Below are 19,230 nucleotides of genomic sequence, written 5' to 3' on the forward strand. Positions count from 1 at the left end.
ATGCAGTTTAAAGAGCACTAAAAAAATTATTCAATATTCTGTGGGATTTGTAAATTTTATTTGACAAGTTGGAAAAATTTAAGAGAAATGAAAAAAACTGTCTGAAAAACACATGGTCAACTACCAGAACCTGGGATCAAATATTTTTGACTAAAGCATGGGAAGGCATGAAATATCTATATACGTATATATATATAACGATATATATGAAATGAACGTTTGTATTTCATATGTTGAAAAGTACTTTTGACTTGTTCCAGTTTCTTGCAGTTAAGGAATTGTGTTAAATAAAAAACCTGGAAGAAATTTAGGTTAATCATTTCAGTGTAATGAGTGAGTAAAATAAATCTGTCATTGTGTGTACAAGGACTGGCCCTATCACACTGTCTGTGGAATGTGGGATATGTAGGCCACTCACACATCAATGTTATCTCTATAGTAAGAGCTACTGATGCCTTATCAGGTAATTAAGGGGTCACACATCCTCCTTCTATAGCCACAAAATAAAAGTTCTGTCAGCATAATTAGGATTATTTTAAAAATTTGAATTATCATTTTCAAATTATAACTAATGTTTAATTTCTTTTCTTCATCCATGAGAGATTTGACAAGGAAAGTAAAGCAGCTAAAGAACATATAGGAAAAGATCAAATTTCTTTAATTTGTTTTTAAAAGTTTACATGCTTCGAATGTGTGTCACGATAATTTGTCAGTTTTTACTGGTTCTCAAAACAGGTATACAGGTAAAATATAAGAGATCTTTCTTCAAATTTGCAAGACTTTTGTTGACATTAATAAAGTCAACCACATCAAGTACAGACAGATTTTTATTACTAAACCTCGGTGAAAAATATCTCCTGTATTCGTAAACCAATTTCTTTTATACTGATCAATAACATATAAAAGATTCTCTTAAAAAGTTATCGGAGCATGCTCTTTTTTTGGCATAGCCGTATAATATTCTTTTGGCCCTGGATATGACGCAACAGGTGGCGTTACTCGTCAAGATGGAGTATGTGATTGGTCAATGTAGCGGTGAATGCAAAATGCAGATATGCAGTTAAAAACGAAACAAAGTTAAGATTGAATACAAGCTGAATAAGTGGATGTTGTATTCCAGATTCAAATGCAGTCTCAATTTCACCAAAAATGATTCAAACTGATATAATTTTGTTATCCGTGCTGAAATACATTAGTTCGTTAATTTATTTCACCTGCAGTTTAACATTATAACCACCAGCATTAAAACTATGCCGTTTATCTTTTTTAAAGATATTTCTCGTTCTGGCTGATTTAGATAGGCCCCTTAATCAATGTCCTTAAGTACAATATTCACTTTTCAGATCACTATAATTTTTTTAGATGGGCCCCTTAATCGATGTCAATAAGTATTCAAATTTTAGATCACTACGAGTTTGTGAAAATAGTTCAAATATGTATCATATGACCTGGTGTATTGCACGGCAGATTGTTTGTTTGTTTATCTCCCTGTGAACAGCCAGGGCCATTTTGAGGCGGAGTCTGCTTGTAGTATCAAGTGGCTACCTCACCAAACAACATACAGGAGACCTGTCGTATGTCATCCAGAGCTATTAGGGTAGTAACAACATACAGGAGACCTGTCGTATGTCATCCAGAGCTATTAGGGTAGGGTAAAGTAATTTGCCCAAGAAGACAATCACAACAGCACAGAGCGGTCCATTTCTCAAAACACAAGACATCATGGGTAGGGAGCGTTGCACTATCCATGTTCCTCAGATTTTCAACTGAAGATACGAATGCCAATGTTTTAACCAACTAAGCTATTGTGGCCCTAGACTGGCTCCCTGTCTTTAGAATATTAAAATTATAAATAAAATTGACCTTTATGATTTTGGTCACTAGCATATGTCTGATTCTAGAGACTGGTCATATGCGGTTAAGTTTCAAACTAGGGGGAGATAATCTAGTATTAAAATTTAGTGGAGCAGTTCTAACAAAAAACTTAGGGGCTGGTGGCCGGTCTATTGTGGCCCCTTACACAGCAGTAGAATGTGATCAATGTAATATTACATCTTCTGGTCAGCTTTTCCTTCCAAACACTACTACCTTCAAACAGCTAAAGGGATTTTGATTAATTTTGGTCTGAGCATTATTGGACCAAGGGAACTTGAATTTATATGAAGAGTGGGTGGGGTACAGACTAGTGCATCTAAACAATATCTATTGAATCTCCATGGCCCCTGGATGATCCTGACCAAATAGCGATAAAAAAATCCTGTCATTAAATTAAAAAATGTAGCATTTCTAAGACTTAAGTTTTTCCGCTGTTCACATGGAAGCAACAGCCAAACATTGGCTAGAATCAATGTGTTGGTACAAAAATTTGGACAGAACTAAACACCATCAATTTATAAAGTTAAAACATTGAATTTCCTTTCTAAAAATATAATAAAAATTCTATTAAAATTAGGACAAGACTGGTCGTAAAGGAAAACAGTTGATTGAAACTGTGTTACAGCAGGTATTTTTCATTAGTTTTTTTTCTTTTCTTTTTTTTTGTTTTTTGTTTGTTTTTTTATTGTTGGTTGGTTTATTTTTTTTGCTGTGTTTTTCAAGAAATATAAGAATCAGCAAAACAGCAAGGTTTCAGTCTTGACCGTTAAGATTACGTTAGAATTCAGACTTTAATTATCTCTCTATGTTGAGAGCTTCTTGTTAAATATGGGCAACGCAATTTGGAATCCTATCACAAAATCTACATGTGTAAGACAGCTAGGCTGTGGGAATTTTAGTAGAAACCAATTAGTTATTTGAAGAATTAAGATTATTTTGATCCTGTGACCCTATGAAGTTATTTGATAATATGTTTACATTCAAGAGGAAAATTATCTAATTTTTTTCTCATTATCTTCTTCAACCTAAGAAAGATGGTAAGACAATATTTTGTGTTTTTTCTTTCCTGAAATGCCTTTCTGGTAACTGAGAGAGGTAGATACGTAAATTAATTCAGTGTTGATTTCAAGATCAAGGGAGTTTCCAAATGATTTAGTTGTGAAAAATTGCATGATGTACATACATTTCCTGTATAATGCATAAAAGAATCATTTTAGCATCAACGAATATTGTTCATCTTGGCATCAACTATAATCATATAAAAACTTTTTGTAATAAAACTCCATCGCGAGCATAAATCTGAAATATAAATTCTGTTAATAAAAAATACTGAAACCATTGTCATGTTAAACCTAGATCTCGTTCATCTTAATGTTAGAAATATGAAAGATTTTGACAAATATTTAGACCTTTTTATCAAGTAGATTTTTTTCTCTATATCTTGCATCAATTGAAAAGCCAGAGTTTTAATCAAATAATACAGGGAGAGATTATATGCCTAAAATTTGTTTTTTTTTATGTCTTTAAGAATTCCAGTCTTCTAAATATGTAAATACATTATATCACCCCCTAACAAATCATCACATAGTGTTCTGTTTGCGAAGCACTAGTTACAATGTAAACATTTCCTTTAAAGTCCTTCAAAAGACATCTCACTGATTAGCATCTCATAAATTAGTCTGAAAGTGATCATGAACTGACTGCAGTATATCTTTAACTTGATGTCTGTCAATGTTGAGAGTACAGATCATGCAAACTGAAATTCTAGGACCCATGCATGGGCCGACTATCAGCCCTAGTGTTGACCTTTCTTTGCTAGCCAAGGGTTCTGATTGTGTTACACTCCACAAATTCTAGGCAGATATAGTTGTCAGCTCTGCCCCCCAAGCAGTGATTCAAGATTCAAAACACATGAAATTTTAGACCAATCAAAATGAGCGTTACAGATGTACCAAATTCCATCAGTTATGTTAACAAATACACATGGAGGCTTGTGTCATTTTGATGACCTATGTGATAAATAACTTCTATCGATTGATTGTGTTATTGACTGCGAAGTTTTGCCCAAATATTGTATGTGTCTTAGGTAAAACGCAATGACATAGTCAACAAGATAGCACTGTACTGGGCCGTCGTAATTTTTGTTTACTGCGAAACCAAGTCGGAATCTAAGACACAATTTGATTGGATGCTGTGGGATTCCAGGGTACAACAGTTTGAACACGACTATATCTGCCAAGGGTACATGGAGTGTAACTCAATCAGAAGCCTTGGCTATCAAAGATGTGCTGACCCAGGCCCTGAGGGCATTGCATGGCTCCGGTCCTTCCCCATGGTCAAGTCACTTGATTTTCTATCAAATCATCAATATACATGTAGGCAGCAAAATCATAGGAACTTAAGGCCCTGAGGGAAGTGACTTGGACTCTTCTCCATTGTCATTCACCGGAGTTTCCATCAATAGGCAGCATAATTATATATTATTGTTAGTTATTTTCAAAAGTTACAAAAATGAATTTTGGAAATTTTGGAAATAACTAACATGAGTGCAAGAAATACCATATACAACAACCACTCGTTGTGTAACCTCTATACATTTATGAAGAAACTGAAAAATAATGATTGACCTTGACGAAATGGCCTCAGAATTAATACTGGTACACTGCTCATTAATTTGTAGAGTGTTCATTAGTTATTGCATGATCACGCTGAAAATCATGTTGGTATTCAATCGTCAAACAGGTATAGTACAATCATGATATTTTGAAGTTCTTATGCAATGCTCATCACAACAAATCTCAAGATCTCAAAATTGTGAACGTCAATGTATTTGATCATCATTCATGCATGTAGTGTTTCAGATATGGTGACAAGAAACTGAAACAGGGAATCCAAACGTAGCGGAGCTGGACTGAACTGAACGCAAGTGGCCCGGGTAGCTCAAATGGCTGTCGTCAAAATGACAAGAGATTGGCGGAGATTAGCTCATCCAAAATGACTCAACATCAAATGAATTATGATACATTGTAATAACTTTATGAAATATCACAAACAACGTTAACAGCCAGGATCATTTTGAGGTGGGGTCTCCTTGTAGTAGTTGGTGACTACCTCACGAACAACATACAATGAGGCCCATCTCATACCATCCAGAGCAATTAGGGTAAAGTGTCTTGCCCAAGGACACAACCATGACAGCACAGACAGGCCCATTCCTCAACTTCCTGAGAAACACAAACTGGCACAGGTAGGGAGCGTTGAACCACATACCTCAGATCTTCACCTGAAGTTACATGGCCACGCTCTTTCCGACTGACCTATCGCAGCCCCCGATTTACATAAGAGGTCTACACCCAGTGAAATAAACAGCGTACAAAGTTTTGTAAGGCCTGTTGAAATGTAATAAATATTGTAGACTTCTCATTTTGCATGTGGTACTTGAAATATCGAAAACAAAATCTACAGAGTGCTGTATGACATGCAACATAACAATTAACAAGATTAACCCTAGTGTAGATCAAGTGTGGGTGTATGTATGTTATAGTCAACTAAGGCCCATTATCGAGTATAATTTGATACAGGTTTAATGATGAATGGTAATGGAAACCAGGATATCATGAAATTCCAGGTTTGGTAGCAGTTGAAGGGAGATAATCCACTTTCAATGCCGTAGCCAAGGTTTTTTTTCTTAAAAATCTCCAGCATTAGGAAGTATTGCAGTAATATTTTACAGATCTGATTCCAACCTTCCATCAAAACAATTTATTATTCATACATAGCGGAACAATTCAGCGAAAATGGGAATCTTGTGTCTGAACTGACTGACATGAAAGTTTGAACTTACTGGTTGTCTAATTCCTTCGTTATCCTTTCCAAGACTTTCCCCTTCAGTCCATCCTAGCTTCTTCAGCATCTTGTGGCCTTTGTTTCCTTCAGAGATTGGTCTGTAAATATAATCACAGATGTTACAGATACATATCTTAAGAACCAAAGAAACATCAGAGGTATTCATAAAGGACAACTTTATGAAAACAATTTTTTAATGAAATTTGAAGAAAAAAAACCCCCAAAAAAACGGCATGTTCCATCCTTGATTACAGATCTGTTGAAATCTTTAAATCTTTTTTTTTTTTTACGTATATATGGCTAAAAGAAATTTCCAAATCTGCCAGAGGGATGTTATTCTAAATATGAAATGTTATTGTAACAAAGTCTTGACATGGATTCCCTGTTCCCAATATGTGCTAACAAAATAACTTCACATAAAATTTTTCTGTTACATTATTTGCATTTACATATTACTCAATACTTTTGCTGTAACGCTATAACACTGATATTGTACATGTGTTGTGTGTGTTAATTGTTCTTGTAGAGTGCCAACATACACGTAGCATCAGACATGACCCCTGTGATAAACACAGTAAAACCTGTACCTGTGTACTGATGCTGGGGCCTCATCCGGTTGGTACGGGTTGTCACTGCCGACTGTTTTTCTCCTCTCATCAGCCTTATCATTATAGCCAGGGTTATTAATGGCAGCCATGTTGTCCTCATAGGCAGAATTCTAGTCAACATTAAATATAGAATTGGTATTTCTTTAAGGATGTGCATCCCTATGATGTCAAAACATTCCTGTATCAAACATTTATTCTCATACATTTATACATTTTTGGAAATGTTAGCAAATATCATATCAGAAAATACAAGAAAAATCATATTTATGTCCCTGTGCTCATCATTGTGCTATGATTGATCAAAGATACCAATTTGACATAATATGTCATGTTATGTGAAATTTGCTGTTTTGACCTTTTACAGGACAAACCCATACAATAGTTTCCTTGTGTTGTCAGATATATATGTATGGATACTTGCAGAACTGACAAAAATAGTATTACTTAGCTCTTTGGTTTATTGACCTGTGAAAAAGACAAGACAAGGTCATTTTGAGAGGCCAGGTCAGCTTGTAGGAAGAGGGGAGGGGTGTGTGTTCACTACACAATATACAGGAAGCCCATTGTATGCCTTCCTAAAGCAAGAGTACCACTGGGTGGAACAAATTTGATGATGTTCTGACTGAGCTATAGCTACCTGTCAGCCATTCTGTTTCCCCTATCAGACTAAAAATTGAATGGGCACCAGGGACCAAGGGGGACTTACAAGTGAATTAATACCTTCAATCCATATTTATTTTATCCTCAGATTATAGGTGTCAATACACAGAAAGAATTAATACCTTCACTCCTCTCTTTATAGGTGTTAATATACAGAGCTTTAATACCTTCAATCCATACTTCTTTTTTATCTTCTTCAGCTGTTGTTTCTGTTGTCTAAATTTTTCCTCCTTACTCAGGATGACAATTTCTGATGAACAAAAAATGAAATATATTAATGAATGAAAACTTCTATAAAATATGTAATGAGTCCTGCCTAGATCACACTCTTCAGACTTTTTTTCATGCTCAACACTGATGTTTGAGGAAAAGTTTTTATTTCTTTCATATTTTTCTTAACAAGATGCTGGAAGACAATTTTTAATGGGAAATAAAAAACTTTTAAACTAGAAAATGTCCAAGACATAAACGCCCCCTGCACTGCCACTGCACACCCCAAAACACAGTTTGGCTGGTGAGGGTCGCATCAGCAGTTCCTGAGCTAGTTACTTTGCTACTTATCATCGGGATGGGAAATGGGATGTGCGCCCCCCCCCCCCCCCCCCCCCGCAACATACAGCATAAAATGAAAGTTGTAATAAGGACTTTATTTGAAATATATACAGAGATTATTAAATCTTACAGTGTCTTTCAGATTCATTTTTCACCTTTGCTGTTTATTTTTCTATCAACATTGACTGAACAAAGCTTTAAATATATTTTGTGTTGGTGGTGCTACCAAATCTCAGGCACCACTGGTAAACTCTTTCCCATCAAAAGCAATCAAGACTTTGGGCAATTGTAATGAAATAGTTAATAGTGAACCAGATTCCAGGATTGCACAAGCTGGATTTTGTTTAAATTTTTTTTTTTTTTTTTTTACTAAAACATCGCTACTGAGACAGGTTTTAAATAGATGCAGGTGGACCTGAGAAACAAGGAATTATCTGTTTTGGCCTTAGAGGCATTGCTGTACCTACCTTTCTGTTGCTGGTTCTGAGCTTGAAGCTGTGCCTGTACTTGTCCTGGCTCACACTCATCACAGGTGTCTGTGCCATCATGGATGTGAAGAAGTAGACGAGTACAGCCAAACTGTAGGATAATCATCATGGCCCAGAACTTTGGGCTTACTCTTAACCTTGGGCTGCAAAGAAAATTAATAGCTTCAACCATCAATTAATCAGCGTCATTAACACCCAATTAATATGCTAAGAGAAAATGTTTGAAAACAGCAAGCTCAACATATTTTTACCAAGGATGTGTGCAAATTAATATTCACATCATAAACATGAATTTTTTTCTCGTGAATTGTCGTGCGACTATACCTTAATCATGATGTAAGAAAGGGTGTTGGATAATCTATTGTTATTTCAATGATTAATTATAATACATTGTCTGATTTCTATTATGAAATTCCATGCATGAAATGGTTGCATGTTATTTTCTTTTGATTTATCATTCATATGAAATATACTATTTTGATATTACTAAATGTTTATCAAGCAGATGTAGATTTCTGGTAAGTTAAAATCAGAAGTGAAAATGCATGAAAAATTATGAAGTGTCAAAAAAGTCAAGCCTTGATTTCAAATCACATGAACACAATGACATTCAATATCCTACATTTAAACCATATGAACATCTGTCACACAGCAATTTTGATATTCTGGGAATCATATTCTAATTGCAATCAATAAATTTTAATAAAAGCCTATCATTAAAACAACTTTCCGAAAAACAATTTTAGTTTTACTTTATTCCTCTACACTAGGTGATATTACATGGGAGAAAACGTGGATACACTACAAATTTACCTCGGAAACACGCTCCTCATTAAGGAAGGTGCCATTCTGACTAGCCAAGTCTGTGAGGTAGTAGTGGTACTTGTCCTCATCAAAATGGATTTCTGCATGAGCCTGAAATTGGGAATAAATGTAATACATATCTCTACAAATAAAATACAAATACAGATCCAAATGACAGAGAAAATAACACATATATCTTCTTCAGATTCTTGAATTTCAGAGAAGATTCTTCAGACATCGCTGACATCAACAGCTATTTATCAGAATTGGGCCTTTTCACACATTACACAGCTATTAAGTGATTTCTCTAAACTGAGGAAAGAGAAATAAGCACAACACAAAAGACACACTATCAATTTCACCCTAAGAAATGACATCAAAATTTTTAGAATTATTTCATTTTCCAATTCCACCCAAATTAACTTTGACTTGATTCTAACTGTTAATTTGTTAAACTAATGAATTGTTATGAAAGTCTTATATACAATGAACATGCTCTACTTTAGCGGTAAAGTGCTGCAAACCTTGCTGATATTGATATCAGGGATAAGGACGGTGTGACCCATCTCCTTCTCTCGTCCTACGGTCGCTCCAGTACATGTGACGATGAACAGTGTACCAGGATCAATGATGTCCGAGTCCGTTACAATCATACGGATACATGGCGGCCATTTACTCACGATCTCTGTAAAAACCAACAGGATATTCGAACAATTATAAATAACAACATGCCAAGGACATATGAGAATAATATTGGAAGTTTTTGCCTGTATAAAAATGATTAAGGCAAAATTCATTAAATTTTGAGATGCAAATACTAGTATACATATATATCAACCAATCAATGATTATGTAAATCATGATATGGAAAATACACATTTACATATATATCAGTGCTGTGACATCATAACTAGGGTTTATGTACCTTCCTCGGCCATAATGACATCATGTGAGTGACCTTCTCCATACCCTGCCTGGACATCCTCATCACATTGCATGGCGACAGGTTCCTCCTCAGAACTACTGGTTATCTCCCCTGACTCCAGCTCCGACTCCCCTGTACATAAACTATTACTACTGTCACTGTCTGAAGCAGAGGCTGCCAGTTTCCGACGAGACTTTGATGCTGTTTTTCTTGTATTCATATGTCTACTCATTGAAGACTTCCTGCCTTGTTTCCCTGATTTGTACAGATGTGTTTTACCTGATATTTCACTACAGTCACCAACTTGTTTTTCACACAGTGTTTCCCCATGCTTATTCCAATATCTATCGTCATGTTGGTCTTTGGATTTCTTAGAATTACTGGACCTCGAATGTTCATATTTGTGCGAATTGTTTGACCTGCTTTTCTTAATCCGATGTTTGTTAGAAGTAGACTCGTTTCTGTGAAGAGTATTTTCTTCTTCGTTATGGTGCGACTTTTTATGTGCAGTTTCAACATCTGAATAAGAAGTACTTCTCTTTTTTCTAAATTTCCCGGTAGTATTGTGAGAGCTGTCGTTTGAGTTTTGTTTCTTTTTGTGCTCAGAATATTCTGTCTGTTTACTGTATGTCGTGTTCACATTATCTGTGTTTGTAGGAGACAGCTCCATGTTGGAGTCATCTTTTTTACTTTGTTTTTGGTCCTCAGGTATCAGATAATCCTCTGAACATTTGGATAAAAAATCATCTCCAGACACACATTGGACATTTTCCTCACCCAAATCATCGTATAAATTGTCTATTGTGGAACCCTCCTCTGAAGTCACTTCATTATTACTGTTCTCATCAAAACTTTCATACAGTTCATCCATGTAAGATTCAGAATTCCCTGCCAAATCATAACTTTCCTCATCATTGTCGTTTTCTTTGTTGACTTCTCCTTCCTTGCTGTCATCATCCTCTGACCTAACTTCGCCCTCCTCAGATTTTTCTCTACTCTCCTTACCCTTCCTTTTTTTACCATCCGAACACTTTTCATCACTTTTTTTCCCTGGTGACCTATCTCTCTTTTTCTCTTTGGATGATTTCCTCTTCTTTTTCTTTTTCTCTTTCTTCTTTTTCTTCCGTTTGTGATATTCCTGAAATACACATGCCACTGTTAGAAAAAATATTTAATATTTACCTATCGCAGTTTCCTTGGCTGTTTTGATTCTAAGGCCTTCTAGGGCTGTTAAAACTTCCTCATAATCTTCCTTATCCTAATGAAAAAGGTAAAACAGCATTCATCACTCATATTCTGTACAGTCACAGAACATTTTGTTTCAAGAATGATGATGACTTATTAATATGCCTTTTTTTTTAATATTCAACTTATCATTCAAGACAACAATTTATAAAAAAAAAAAAATCAAAAACAGATGGGGTGTAAATATCTAATTTTTCAAACAGTCAAAGGGAAATAACTCACTTTGAAACAGAAAACTGTCACTGCATATGGTACACAAAATGAAATGAAGAAAAAAAATCCGAAAAAAAAGATACAAAGGAAAAACCATGACCTTCATTCAAACTGGCTTTATAGTGAATTTCTGTAACTTTTGTTATTTGCTAAAACAAACCAAATACTACGTAATTTTTTAAATGGTTTAAGTAAATAATATTAGATACATGTATCAATGACAGGCTGCAAATGACATTCCTGATTTCCACTCTAGTTTATCTAATCTTTCTCAAAAAAGCAGGATCCTATCAAAGAATACTGACTTCAAGAGATGTATACAAATGGCGCCACACAGACGTTTTTACAAATTCAATTAGTGTAAAAACCCATGTAATTAGGACAGTTTTCTTGTACTGAAATAAAGTTTAAAGTTAGGAGTGCACAAATTATACAGGTAGAGATGTTTTCAAGCTTTTTTTACAGAAAAGAGATCAAATAATTTTTTATGAAGTATTAAATTTCTTCAAATTACTTTATTTGATATCACAAAAAAAAAAGTATGATACCATTTCCTCTGACTGTAGCCGTTTTGACCGTTTCTTTTTATCACTGTCCTTTCTACTAGAGGATCCTTCCTTCTCTCTCCTATGTGGTGTGTGGTGGTCATACTCCACATGTGATTTGCTGGATCTGGATGTCTCCCTGTCCTTCCTTGGTAAAGCCCGGTGATACTGGTCATATCCAGAATCATTATGTCTGTGGCTAGTATGATAGTCTCTCCGGGACTGGTCATAGTTACCTCCCCTTGAATAGTGGTCCCCGTGCTGGTACTGATCATAGCTGTTGATCTGTTGGGAATCATGGCTTGTGCTGTACTGAGACACATCAACTTGGGAGTGGAACTCATATTTACCACTCTCTGAGTTGTAGTAAAAATAAGTTCCTGTATTGGGATCATAATACAATGCTTTTTCCTGAAAAATAAATGCTCTTTCTGTTAATTTTAAGAAAATACTCATGATCCACATCATCACAGTTCATAATCTTGACAGAAGAATTGGAAGATCTACCATCATAATATTGATATCAAGCTTTCACAATTATGTAAAAATGTACAATATATAAATATTTCTCAAGATAATTCTGAAGTAATCATTTTCAAACATTTACAATTAATTTATCTTGACAATAGTAAAGTGACCAGATGAAATAATTAGACTGACACCAAACCCAGCTATGGGTCAGGCTTTCATTCTAATTTAATTTTTTTTTCAAATCCAAGACAGTTTGGTTTGGTTTATTTTGTTTAACGTCCTATTCACAGCCAGGCTTTGAAGGTGGAGGAAATCCAGAGTACCCGGAGAAAAACCACTGACCTACTGTCAGTACCTGGCAACTGCCCCACTTAGGTGTTGAACTCGCAACCCAGAACTGGATCGAGGGCTAGTGATAAAGTGTTGGGACACCTTAACCACTCGGCCACCGCGACCCCTCTAAGACAGCCTAGTGTAAATATATATACTAACTGCATTGTAGTAGTAACCACTGTTGTAGTCGTAGTAAAGTCCAGAATTTTCATCATACACATAGCCAGTCTGCTGCACAGCTGCCTCTGCTGTAGCTCGCAGTTCATCAGCCAGCGATGTACTGGAAGCTTTTTCTTCTTCTTGTTTGCCCTCCTTTTCTACTTTATCATCAGATTCCATTTTATTATCATCTTCGGGTTTGTTATCATTTTCCACAGTAGCACCTGTCTCCGCAATAGCACTTGCATCTGTCTTCTCGCTAACAAGTGTTTTAGCACTATCTGATATTTTAGCATCTTCACCAGTTTCATCTTCATGTCCCTGGAAATGATAATAAGAAAAATAAATGAAGAAACGTTCGCTCTTTAAAATAATTCTTACTTTCAGAAGATACAAAATATATCTTCACACTAAAGACAACAACATCTTTCAAGTAACTTAATAAATCTGTTGTTGTATTCAAACACTAACGCAACATTACATTGTCAAACATGGTTGTAGATTTTTCTTTCTATAATAACAACAGCTAATATTCCTTAATTAAATAAACATTAATTAATAATCAATAAATTTCAGGGTTTTCCAGAACCATATTAAAAGAACTAATCTGGTTCAAACTCAGTGTTCAAACAAAACCATATAAGCTACAAAATTTCTTTACTTTTGTAATATAATCCTCCCATGAAATATATATACATGTATAAGGAAATGTTTTCCACTACTTTCTTATCTAATTCTTATCACCATTTTTCTTTTTTAATATTTCTGCGTGGCATTTTTATCCATACCTCATTAATTGATTCATCTATCACTATGGCTTGATCTCTGGATAATCCATCTCTTTCATTAAAATCATCTAATTAAAGAAAGCAAATATATTAAAACAGCATAATGGATTGGTTGTATATAATGGCATAATTATCATTAATTTTTTTTCATTTATGGTTATATTAAAATTAAATTCAATTGCAAATATATAAAGCATACATTGAAAGCTTTAATTAAAGCTGTGAAAATAAATCTATTCCCTATCATGGTCTTTCATACATTGTACGAGTATTAACTAGATTTCAAATATTAATTTGTAAAAATTACTACATGAAAGGTAGAATACAAACAAAAAAGAATTGGGAAACAATGCCGGTTTGTGATGTCGTCATTTATATAGAGGCACAAATGGGGGAATATTAATTAATTTGCTAAATAATTACGTCTGCTGTGTTGGGTTAAAGGAAACTGACTAATTTTCTTCATTTGCATGATTTTCTATATCATTATTTAACATCTATGATAAATGTGTGTCCCCTAGTTACTGTTGTATTGAATAAGCAGTTGTTGCTTTACTACTTTTCTATTGTCAAATGCTTTTCCACTTACTACAATTACAAACAGTATCCCAAGTTTTCTCTGGCCCTGTCGACACCATCAGTCATGGCCAGAGTGCACTACTGTATGAAAACATGGAATTCTCTTACACTGTTTGGTGTCGCTAGGATTATAGCTACATATAGTAGTGCGCTCTGGCCCTACACCAGACATAATGATAGTGTCAGGGCCAGAGGAAACTCGGCTAAATTAATTACCATTAGCTGTATGTGTAATAGGAGTGGAAAAATGCACGGCCAGACCGGGGTTCGAACCCGGGACCTCCGAACACTAGCCGGATGATCTACCGATTGAGCTACCTGGTCGCCGATCATCGACCCGGTCCAGTTCCGCTATACATATGTATCTATCACATGCACTACCTACTGTTGGATTTAAAACAGTAAAATGCAAAACATACTCTTAAATTTTGATCATACAAAGTAGCTGAGTAAAAAAATCTTCAGTAATTTTTCACCATAAATAATAAACACCACCTTGATAATAATCTGTCTGGGTTTCTGCATCAGTCTTCTCTTTTGTAGCACTCTTCAAAATATGAAGCTCTGAATTTAACTTATCCAGTTCATCACGTAGCTCTTCATTATACGCGTTGCTTTTCTCGAGTTGTTGTTCGGTCTTCATTAATTTTTCCTGTAGTGTCTTCAGCTCATGTTGACAATGTTGTAATAAGTCAGCATGAAGTAGTCCCTTTTCAGTATCAGGATTATTTATGTTTTCCTTTTCCATATTCTTGTCGTTGGTAGACATATAGTCTTCTTTATTCACTTTGGCATCCATCGAGTTTCCACAGATATGCTATCATTTGTACGACACGACATCTGTGTCGATTCACACATGGCAACCTTAACTTGGCTCAAGACCTAACGCGAATACAAGGAACATTAAACATGGCTGTTCTTTGTTAATTGTCATAAAATTTTCAACATACCTTGTTAATGTCATTATGTTTACGAGAAAGTACCGAGTTTGAAGCATAATGTTACCTCTATAAGTTTTAAAACTGAAACCGACGTCGGTCAAAACATCGTCTGCAGAACGAATCCACCATCTTTAATTTTAAAGGTGGCGCTGTGTTTAGGGAGCTGTCGTGATTTCAAAAAAAACCTTTGAAACATTATTAGAAATGCTGAGAAATTTTCATAAATAAATGATTTATTAATTTTATTTCTTAAATTTTGATAGTATTCATAATCACAATGCTTTAAAAGGCAATTTAAAAACTAAAATCATATTGAAAATAATTACTTCTCCCTATGATAGTCATGTGATCTAAAAATGGCGACGATAAGAAATCCGCTGTGAGGAAAATATCAAAATATGGAAAACGACCGTTCTCAAAACTTGCGGTGTTACATATACAAATTCCACAAACAGTTAGATTTGTCAGATATACAGCAAGTATGTGCACATCTCAGATATCGTTTCCTGGCCCTCCGTTTCAATAATGGAACATTGAAATTTTTAAAAATTTCACATTCGAAAAAGAAGGATCAAGAGGCACCAAATCTTCACAATATTAAAGCGTATGTATATATTGATAGTGTCGTGAATCAGAAAAGCCTACAATTAAGTATTTAGCAGCTGAAATTGAAATTAAATTCTTGATCTGTATATTTCTATTTACTTCCCTAAAACCCTTCAAAGTTCCAAGCTTATTAACATACAATGGTATTATATATATTAACAAGTAAAGATAGTCTGTATCTAGATCTGTATCTGTATTAATGTTTAGTTTTAAATTTAAAAGGGAGTTAACGCGCAATAGGCTTATGTAGAAATATTCCAATGTTCTAGAATACGCTTTCAAGTGCCAGATCTCTCCATCTTTGAAATCCCTTCTCAGTAAATCTTGATATAGTTCACATAGGATTTGTCTTGTATCAAACTAATATTAAATGTATTACGTTCATTAACAACATTAATAACTCCAATCATGACCCCACTTGTTTTGCGAGTCATGATGGTGTAAATTTAGTTCCTAGCTTATCAAAGCCATACAACAGAAAAATTGACTTATATTTATGTATGTATGATACCAGAGACATATATACAGAGAGATTAGTAACATCGCTATTTCCCCGTACACGTAGTGGCTCCCTTTATTCGTGACCACTCAAGCATATCCCTTATCGAGAGCGTCCTGTCTCCTATCAAACACACGTGAGCGCAGGTAAATCGGGCTTTGCGCATGTGTGTATCGTAGTATTGGAACTTATTCGACATGTTCTGGTTAATCCGCCATTACGTCAGACCAAAACATCGTCATTTTAAATACACACAGAAAGCACATCGTTTTATTTTGGCCACTACAAAAGTTACCACATTAACCAAAAACTATCAAACTTATGGGATATAGTCTTATTGATCATGCATATTGTTGTCATTTATCCGTATTTTCGAAAATCCATTGGGTCCTATTCGACATGTCCAAGTTTGTAATTAAGCCGCCATTACGTCAGACCAAAACATCGTCAATTTTAAACGCACACAAAAAGTACATCGTTTTATTTAGGCCACTACAAAAGTTACCACATTAACCCAAAACTATCATACTTATGGGATATAGTCTTATTGATCATGCACATTGTTGCCATTTATCCGTATTTTCTAAAATCCATTGGGTCCTATTCGACATGTCCAAGTTTGTAAATAGCCGCCATTATGTCAGACCAAAACATCGTCAATTTTAAACGCACACAAAAAGCACATCGTTTTATTTTGGCCACTACAAAAGTTACCACATTAACCCAAAACTATCATACTTATGGGATATAGTCTTTTGATCATGCACATTGTGGCCATTTATCCGTATTTTCTAAAATCTATTGGGTCTTATCGACATGTTCAAGTTTTGTAATTAGCAGCCATTACGTCCGACCAAAACATCGTCAATTTTAAATGCACACAAAAAGCACATCGTTTTATCTAGGCCACTACAAAAGTTACCATACTTATGGAATGTGGTCTTGATTATCATGCACATTGTTGTCATTTATCCGTATTCTCGAAAACCCCATAGGGACTTTTCGAAAAATGGAGATTCCCGCCGATCTTTCCTGCGTTGTGCTGGACATTCATACTCAAAATACAAACACTTGGACAGCAAATTGTGATATATTTCATATTGATGACACTTCTGCACTTTGATATTAATAAAATTAACGCACATAATTGGATCTTGGTGATGATTTCAAATAGAAATTATCGATAATTATGTGTCTGGTTTTCAAGTTTTCTCCAATATGGCGTCTAGTGAGGACTGAACCGAGCGACCGCAAAGGATTGTGGGAAGGTCAGGGGCCACTATGTAAACACAAGGGCAAATAGAGAGCTGCCAATCTCTCTGTATATATGTCTCTGATAATACAGCATGATATGTAACTGTAATTACTGCCAATCTGTTTTGATTTTGCCTTGACATGTTTCAGTAAGTCTGTGATAAAAGATTATATATAATTGTGATCAAAATTTTGTCCAAAGTAGAGAGAAATATTTTTTTCTTGGAGGCTATTTGTCTTTTGATATTATTATTATACAGTGTAGATTCCATTGTATAATTAAGAATGTAGAGTACAGGATAAAAAAAAATGTGCTGTATAGTATGTACATACAGAAAATACCAAATGATATAATTGAAGTGTACATGTTTACCGAGTATGATTTGTGTCTGCAGATTCCAATGGATATATGATGGGAAAGCATCAGCTATTAAAGATCAGGGAGTGGCAAAATTTGCTGCACTTTCTGAAAATGGAGAAATACTGTCTGGTAGACTGGATGAGGAAGGATTATCCACAGATGTACGACAGACGCTATCCGATGTCATCAAAGAAAAGGGTATAATGTTAATGGCAGCATCATCACAAGCACTTATATTAACTGCTCTAATAAGAGTCACAAATCCGAAGATAAAAAGAAATTTTGAAGTTCTTATTTTATGTTATATATATTCATACGGTAGCAATATAGACTTACAATTGTGATATATTTTTACAGCCTTGATATTTATATGGGGTACAATTAAGGAGCAGTCTTATACAAATTAACAGAACAGTTTACAAAAAAAGAAAAACAGATTAAAAACAGATGTCATTATCTTTGGGGAAATACATATCTAATACATCAGAATTAGTTATTGAATTTTCTTGAATAACTTCAAAGAAAATCATTTGCAAAAAACCCTGTGTAATATTTTTTTCATTGAACTGTCTCCATATTTACTAAAGTAAAACTTGCAAATCAAATTTTAAACTTCAATTCAGATTTGATAAACTATACAGTATTTTCCTAACAATTCAAATTTCTGCCTCATATGAATGTGCTCATTGAGATATGAACTTGTGTAATTGAATCACATTGTTCAATTAATCAAATAATCTAATGACAGTAGTGAAGTAATTACAACCTTCTTAAGCAGTTTGGAATGAATTTACATTATTGTTAAATAATCATAATTTACCCCTTTTGAATTTAAGTGTTTTTTGTTGGAGCTAAATAAAATGATATTGTAATTTATAAAAATGTAGATGAAGTTATTGTGAAACAAGTCAGAAGAATGAAAAGGAGCAATATACAATTTGAATGATTTTTGTTGAACAGGTGTTTCTCCTGAAGATGATGTACAGCTGATAGCAGGAGATGGAGAGCATGTCGTATTAGCCACTCCGTCCCACCTGATATGTCTCCAGTTGAAGAACAGAAACAGTTTCCTGGCCATCAGTACTATTCCTCTACCACCCTCTCATAGCGACGTACAATGTCTACAAGTCCTCAACAGTATCGCTGCTGTATTTAATAGAGACAAAAACACACTCAGTATCCTTCGAAATGGTGAATCATTGTATTGGTCACGTTTTGGGGGTGGGTGGAGGAGGGGACTTATTGCATTGTGTACATCTGTTCCTCTGCTTATTGTCTCTGTATCTTAGACTACTTGATGCTGGCACTGAATAGTTGGGGTATATGTTCCGATGTATGTGAGAGGGTGGGTCATGTGTAAAGAGTAAGAATCTGACCTTCATTTTGACCTTGGACCTAAATCAAGTTAAAAATTTGTCCCGGCTTTATCTCCTCCACAACTTGTCACTGGCACTTAGTACTTGGGGCATGGGTTATAT

The 19,230-nt window shown here is 34.8% G+C and overlaps 2 protein-coding genes across 3 annotated transcripts in view; one reads left to right on the forward strand and one right to left on the reverse strand.

The window, feature by feature from the left end:
• LOC117334558 (angiogenic factor with G patch and FHA domains 1-like) overlaps positions 1–14,854 on the reverse strand; it is a 35,005-nt gene extending 20,151 nt beyond the window's left edge. The window contains exons 1-11 of one of the 2 annotated variants that reach the window (XM_033894242.1): positions 14,587–14,854; positions 13,513–13,580; positions 12,725–13,045; positions 11,765–12,172; positions 9,759–10,896; positions 9,358–9,518; positions 8,835–8,944; positions 8,009–8,172; positions 7,157–7,239; positions 6,309–6,439; positions 5,720–5,819 (exon numbers count right to left, since the gene is read on the reverse strand). In XM_033894242.1, coding sequence (XP_033750133.1) covers positions 5,720–5,819; positions 6,309–6,439; positions 7,157–7,239; positions 8,009–8,172; positions 8,835–8,944; positions 9,358–9,518; positions 9,759–10,896; positions 11,765–12,172; positions 12,725–13,045; positions 13,513–13,580; positions 14,587–14,839 — 2,937 coding nt within the window. In that variant the 5' untranslated portion in view covers positions 14,840–14,854. Of the gene's footprint in view, positions 1–5,719; positions 5,820–6,308; positions 6,440–7,156; positions 7,240–8,008; positions 8,173–8,834; positions 8,945–9,357; positions 9,519–9,758; positions 10,897–11,764; positions 12,173–12,724; positions 13,046–13,512; positions 13,581–14,586 lie in introns of those variants that run through there. The other variant, XR_004534195.1, reaches the window with a different exon arrangement.
• A 537-nt stretch (positions 14,855–15,391) lies between these two features.
• Positions 15,392–19,230, forward strand: part of LOC117334520 (spatacsin-like) — a 63,617-nt gene continuing 59,778 nt past the window's right edge. Inside the window, exons 1-3 of the mRNA XM_033894195.1 lie at positions 15,392–15,636; positions 17,787–17,950; positions 18,713–18,928. Of these exons, the coding sequence (XP_033750086.1) occupies positions 15,431–15,636; positions 17,787–17,950; positions 18,713–18,928 (586 nt within the window). The 5' untranslated portion in view covers positions 15,392–15,430. The remainder of the gene's footprint in view (positions 15,637–17,786; positions 17,951–18,712; positions 18,929–19,230) is intronic.

Source organism: Pecten maximus, chromosome 9 (assembly GCF_902652985.1).
Source record: "Pecten maximus chromosome 9, xPecMax1.1, whole genome shotgun sequence".
Classification (NCBI taxonomy): Eukaryota; Metazoa; Mollusca; class Bivalvia; order Pectinida; family Pectinidae; genus Pecten; species Pecten maximus.